Below are 7,432 nucleotides of genomic sequence, written 5' to 3' on the forward strand. Positions count from 1 at the left end.
TTCGATGAGATGGAACACAAGACGTCATTACAACAATATAAATTATGTTTGAGGATTATATATGTAAAAAAAATTTTAAAATTTATCAAAATTATAAATTTTAAAATTATTTTAATTATAAAAATATATTAATAAAGATTTTGTCAAAAATAATATTTTTAATATATAAATAATTGTAAAAAAATTTTAAATTTTATTTTAATAAATATTGACTGTCAAAAATAATTTGTTAAAAAAATTTGAGAATATATTTTTTTGTGATTCTTATTAACCGTAAAAAATATTATTTATTGTGATATTTATTGACCATAAAATATTCTCAACAAAAATTTTTAACAAAAAATGAGATAATATCTTAAAACTGAGGAATAAATTGAGATTTGAAGATAAAGAATGAGTAATATAATCCCAAATTGAGAGCAGTATGATGTCAAAATTGACAGAGTCCGGAGAAGAAGAGAAATAGTGGAGTAAATTGAAAATAAATGAGTGTCAAAATTAAGAAGTAATTTTCTATGGTCAAATTATTCATCAAAAAAATATAGAAAATTTAACATTTGTAATATTTATCAAAAATATATATTAATTTTGACATTTAATTATGATATTAAAAAATAAAGTATTTAAATAGCTCTCTTTTCTTGTAATGAGTTCTAAAAATTAAAAATAGAGTCTTGGCAAATCGAGGTATTTTTCAATTACTATGCAATTTATATTAAAATAAATTATTAATATAAAATATATATTAAAAAATTAATTATATATATAATACCTAATTTTAATAATTAATCATAATATATATCTAACATGATGTTTAATTTTCCAATAACATCTTGTGTCAAATAGAAGTATATCCGGTGATGTAGTGCGCATAGCTAAAACAGAATATACTATTATATTTATGAGCAATGCTAGGGCCAGCAATTTTTGTGATTTATAATCATCAAATAGTTATTAATGATGATTTTAATAGTGTGAGATTGGTGTGAAATTTCATCTAATAATTTACTTTTCTTTACTGCTAACATGCTGGCCAAAATTTAACAAAGTTGCTGGTCTCTAAACTTTTTCTATATTTATTTATTTATTAAATTAAAACAAGAAGTGAAAAAGAAAAGGCATATGGGCATTTGGTAGGCGATAGTAGCCACCTTCCGAGATTGGAAACCTGCATAATGCATAATATAAAACAACGCAAAAGTTAATAAATTAAATACCATATATTATATTATATATGTAGCTTCTGGACAGTTTATTTATTCTTGTCGTGATTCATGAAAAATAAATCAACATATATAATATAAGGATAACCTAGCTACCGTAATATATACTCAAAGGCCAAATAATATTCCGTTTACAATCTCGGTTTCACACAAATTAAATAAAAATAAAATAAATAATTCATCACTTTCATTCATCATCAGCCTTTCATGATGGAAAAATATTAATAATAATGTACAACAATAGACATTAATTCCCCAACATTTATATTACAAGCAAGCAAATAAGAGTTGAAAATCATGGAGAATAAATAATTAAACAAATAAATAAAATGCCATTCTTTGATTGAATTTATACAAAAAAAAAAAAAAACTGCACGGAAATGAGTGAATTAATTTTCAGGAATGCTCTGAAGTGCAGGCCTCCAGTGCCTATGGTGAAGATCATGTTGATCATAGTGATCTCTTGCATATATCAATCGAGCAAGAACTTGTTCTGCTGAAGAAGAAGAAGAAGAAGAAGAACCTTGATGTTGTGATGACGAGGGTGCTCTCAACAACTTCTTAAGCTCCTTCTTGGAAATCATAATCTTGACTTTTCCATTTTCATCAGAAGAAGCTCTTAAGGCACCAATAAGAAGCTTCTCCTTCTCCACGTTTCCTAACCCACCATCTTGTTCTTCATCAAGCACCTTATTATTCTTCTTTGAATTATGCAGGTTACCATGTCTTGATGTTGTCAATGAACCCCAATCATCCCCTGCCCATTCCACTGAAGATTCTACCATGCAGCAGTTTCCCATAATCTGTAATATATATGATGATCACTAATATATTTATGGCTAGGTAAATGGATATGCTTAGTATTTATGTGTGTGTGTGTGTGTGTGTTTTTTTTTTTTTTTTATGATGGAGATTGTAAAAATGGAATGATGAGAGAGATTTGTGAGGTGGGGGGGCTTTGATATTTATACTTGTGTGATGCAAGCCAAAGAGAAGTTTGGTGATAGCTAGGCAAATTGACTTTTTCATTTTTTAATTTTTTTTATTTTTTTAAAAAAATTCCTCATGGATATGATGATTTGGCAACTAGGATAGGATCGTTCTCCTTTTTTTAATTTTATTATCAGATATTTAACAACTAATAAAGAAGTGTATGTGAGGATTTTCTTAATAAAATTGTTTATTTTATGATTTATAGCTATTAATTATTATTATTATTATTATTAATGGTATAAAATTATTCAATTTTTTTGCTGATTAAATACTGGCCAAATTTTAATAAAAATACTGCTGATTCTCTAAATATTCTCTTTTTTAATTTTAAACGTTTATCTCTAATTAAATTGAATAGAATATTCAAAAATATTTAATAATAAAAAAATAATAATAAATAGTCAAAATTTATTTTATTTAATATTTATTAATTTTAATAATAATTAATAAATATTAAATAAAATAAATTTAAATTGTATTTTTGTCTTTTTGATATTATCGTAAAATATTTTGCTTTTACATGTGTGCATACATAATTTTGCATGGCAGCTGAAGAGGTGGGCTTTGTTGACCAAATTAAAATTATAATGTTGTCACGATCTTAGTCATTTGTAGCGTGTAGGACCCAATTGATGAACTAAGTCACTTGATTTGGTCTCACATCACATAGATCTGTGTGTGAAATGGGGGTGGAAGAAGCATCTTCCATAGTGAGTGTGAACACATATATGCCAATGGAATCTTCCTTCAATCCATTTATTTACCTTCACGTCTGGTTTTAGTTACTATCTGCTACGTGCGACTGGTTATAATCATTTTCTTACTATTATTATTACAAACTAACAAAGAGTACGTAACTTATTCTTATTATTGTTAGGTAGGTCTGCCACCGTGTCACATTTACACGCATTAACGGGTTTAATCATGTGCTGACAAATTCAATAATATTGTTGTTAAATAACCAAATTATATTAATTAATTTAGTTACAAGACTACATCAAATATATTAATTAGAAAAATATATGTAACCAAGAAGTTATAGTAAAAAATTAAATAAAATCATATTAATTTATATTAATAATTAATTAATTTTAAATTTTAAAATTTAAAATTGATTAACTAAATCTAATTAAAACCTATAAAAATCTTTCTCTTCTTTCTCATATTAACCTACCCACCTCCAATAATCACACACATACCCCTCTCTCTCACCGTCAAGTCCTCTCCGTCTCCCCACCGCGACTCGCTCTTCTATAGTGGAGCATGTGCTGCAAGATACTAGTTATCATCTCGTTCAAACTTCTACTGCAAAACCTGTGAAATTTACTGTCAGCACTACAATTGTATGCCGCCGGACACTGCTGGCAACCAAGAAGCGTGTCCTTGCTATGCTAGTTTGACCACCCACGGTGGCAAGCGCAAGTGCCCTTAATTCCAACCAATTACTTAACTAAATCTATGCATGTGTATATTGCTCCATCACCACACTCTCAATAAACTCATGGAAGAATAATAATTGTTTACTCGTTTTTTTTTTGTTCAATCCTTGTTGAATCAATAATCATTATTGTGCGAATTTGGTGGTTTCTTTTTCTTTTTATTTTGTTTATATATGTATCTTAATTTGCTGTATGGTTGTATTAATTAATTATGTTATTAATAAAAGAGTTTACTATTTCATATCAATATTATTTTTTGCGTTTTGGGATATTAGGTGTTGTTTTAATGATTAAAGAGACTGTAAACTACACACTTGATCTTAGCCAAAAGGAGTTATTAAACAATTACAGAAATATAAAAAAAAAACATCATAATACTTAACAAAAAAATATCCAATTATATTTTAGCAAAAATAATTAAATATCTATAAAATTTAAAAAAAATTATGAAATTCTTAAACAAATAGAGACATTCACATTTGTAATACAAAAAAATTCGAAAAATATATAAAAGAACATCTATTTAATATAAAAAAGAAACATTCTAATACTTAGCAGAAGAAACATTCATATATATTAACTCATAAAAGTTTTAAATTCACCCAAAAATATTTAACTGATTTTGGTTAATATCTTTTTGGTTCCTAGTTGATATTAATTAGGTTTGTATTGTGAAAGGTAATTAGATAAAGTATATGAGGTATATATATAGAGATGGAACATGTCCAATATGTAGTTTAGAAGAAAGCTATGGTTTTAATAATGATGAATCCGTCACAAATGATTAATTAGCTAAAAATGTTAGATGGTAGGGTGGATTAATCAATTAGTGATCCAATAAATTGGAAAATATCAATAGTATAACATATATACTGGCTATTAGTAACCACCTAGCTACATTATTTAGGGGCAGCTAGAAAGAGAAATAAAAATACGGTGATATTAAATATACAAGTGGTTTTAGCAGCTAAATTCAATTAAATTAGTACAAATTTAATAAAAAAAATGTGTTCGTCCATATTTTTTTGTCTTTGTACCTTTTTATCATAAAAATTTTATTATAAAACACATAAATTTATTACACATCACATAAATTTTTATATGTAACACAAAAAATTTTGTACATAGTATATAAATTTATAGATATAGCACATAATTTTTGTATATAATACAAAAATTTACTAATATAGTACAAAAAAAATTTTATATTATGTACTAATTTTTTTATATAACAAACTAAAATTTATATATTGTGTATCAAAATTTTTGTACTTAATATCTTTACTGAACATATATAAAAAAAAGAAGATAATAATAATAAAAAAATAAAAAAATAAATAAAGAGAATAAATTAAACAAAAAAGTGATGATAATGAAAAAAATAAAGAGAAAAAAAGAGAAAAAGAAGTTAAACAACAATAATAGCATTTAAAGATTTGGTTAAAAATTTAGTTTATTAAAAAAACCTAATTTTATTAATAAAAATAATATTTTTTAAAGATAATTGAATACTAATATACACTTAACAAAAGAAATTATCGAGTTACTACAATTTACATGACGTTTAAAAGAACAATAATGTTAGAGAATTAAGGGAGTACTAGCTAAAAATCAGTCAAATACTTTTAGGTGAATTTAAAACCTCTACGTGGATAGTATTTATGCTAGGTATTAGGATATTTCTTCTACTAAGTATCAGAATGTTTCTTTTTCATTCTAAATAGATATTTTTTTATATATTTTTTGAATTTTTGTATTGCAAATGTGAATGTTACGATTTCTTTAAGAATTTCATATATATATATATATATATATATATATTTATAGATATCTAATTATTTTTGTCAAAGTATAACTGGATATTTCTTTTGTTAAGCATTAGGTTATTTTTTTTTATATTAAATGAATGTTTTTTTCTATATTTTTATAATTGTTCATGATCTCAAATCTTCATTCACTTGAAACTATGGTAGATTATTTCAACTACTTAAAATCTTCACTCGCTATAGAGGCGTCAACGCCTTTATTATGAAGTCTTTCATGTTTCAACCTATCTTTAATGGTGTATCTTTTAGCTAGTTTTAAGCAAACAATTTCTGTAAATATGTGAAGAGAATAAAGTTGAATAAATACAAAATAATATTCACTGTTGCAAATGAACATAGGTATATGATGCGATCAAGTACGATGGAGGAGTGACGACGGCGACACAACTTGAGTTATTGGGTGAAGATGATGGAGGAGGTAGGCGGCTATGTTTTTGGGAAAGAGAAAAAGAAGACGGCGCTAGTTGGAGAGGGAAGGAGGGTAGTGAAACCGAAGGCTCAATGGCCTGTTCCGTGATTTTTTTCTGGAATATCACTAGCATATCTCCCATTTAAATTCGAATGTGGTTAATAATAATTTAAAAAATATTTTAAATTATAAATTAATAAAATTAATTATAATTAATTAAATTGTTTTATTTTTGGCGGATAAGAAATTGGTTCTATATAATTTTCGTTAAAAGAAATACCAAATATAAAACTACTCAAACCCGAATCTTCTCGAACCTTAAAAGAGTCATGAATATTCGTATTGAGTTCCAAATATATATATTAGACTTAGTTCAATTTCAAGCCAATTCAACAAGATTAATTAATTAATCCATGTTTTGTCAATGGATCACTGTATGCGAAATGATCAACTAATGGAATTTTTGATATGTTGGTGGATGAGGGAGTTCAATCGTATATCGAACTTTTTTAGTTTACTTAACGACGATAATAGAAATATCTTTCGTAATCATAAGTTGATAAGAATGCTGCGGACAAAACCGGGAGAAGAAACCCAAAATGTATGCACCAATATTCAATGGTTAAATTAAAGCCCACAGGTATAAATAGATATTTTTGATTGATGAGATTCAACCATGCATGATGATGCTTATGCAATAATATCAAAAAATCAAAAATTATTTATTATATTAAAAAATGTACAACCAATTTGTTTTTATTATATAAAAGTTGATATTAATTTTTATATTAAATTTAAACGATATTTTTTTCTAATAATATCATGTCAGTAATTTTAATTACTTGATAAAATTTAAAAATCAATCAATTAATTTTTAGTAAAATATTTTTAAAAAATAAAAATAATAAGTTATTTTTAGAAATTTTTGAATACATTATTTAATATTCTCATATTGTTCTTGAATAAAATTTGTAATTTATTATTTATTTGTATTTAATAGTGACTTTTTTTTATTAGCTCAAAAAATTTTATTACAAAGTACAAAAATTTAATTACACATCACATAAATTATTATACACAGCATAAAAAATTTTGCGCATAGCACATAAATTTAATTTATAGATATAATACATAAATTTTTACATAGAATACAAATAACACATAATTTTGTTTATATTATGTATTAATTTTTTATGATGTATATTAAAATTTATGTATTGTTTATCAAAATTTTTATATTTAGTATTTTACTGAATTTATATAAAAAAAGAAAAAAAGAAAGAGAAAAAGAAATTAAACAATAATAATAAAAAAAGAGGTGACAGCAGTGACAACAACATCAAAAAAAGAAGCCTATAAAAAAGGAAGACGACGATCGTGACAACGAATAATAATACGTATATAAAATTTTATTTAAAAAATTTAGACGTCTAACTTTATTAAAAGTTAATAATTTTTTTAAATAATTGAATACTAATATATACTTAACAAAAGAAATTAAGAAGTTTCAAACTTATATGACGTTTAAAAGAAATTACGTAC

At 24.8% G+C, this 7,432-nt stretch overlaps 1 protein-coding gene across 1 annotated transcript; it reads right to left on the minus strand.

The window, feature by feature from the left end:
• Window positions 1–1,388: 1,388 nt before the first annotated feature.
• Window positions 1,389–2,164, minus strand: LOC112795910 (uncharacterized). The gene has a single exon (XM_025838121.3). It carries the CDS (start codon window positions 2,021–2,023, stop codon window positions 1,613–1,615), a length of 411 nt encoding a protein of 136 aa, XP_025693906.1. The 5' UTR covers window positions 2,024–2,164; the 3' UTR covers window positions 1,389–1,612.
• Between the last annotated feature and the right edge of the window lie 5,268 nt (window positions 2,165–7,432).

This window comes from Arachis hypogaea, chromosome 4, assembly GCF_003086295.3.
Source record: "Arachis hypogaea cultivar Tifrunner chromosome 4, arahy.Tifrunner.gnm2.J5K5, whole genome shotgun sequence".
NCBI classification, from domain to species: domain Eukaryota; kingdom Viridiplantae; phylum Streptophyta; class Magnoliopsida; order Fabales; family Fabaceae; genus Arachis; species Arachis hypogaea.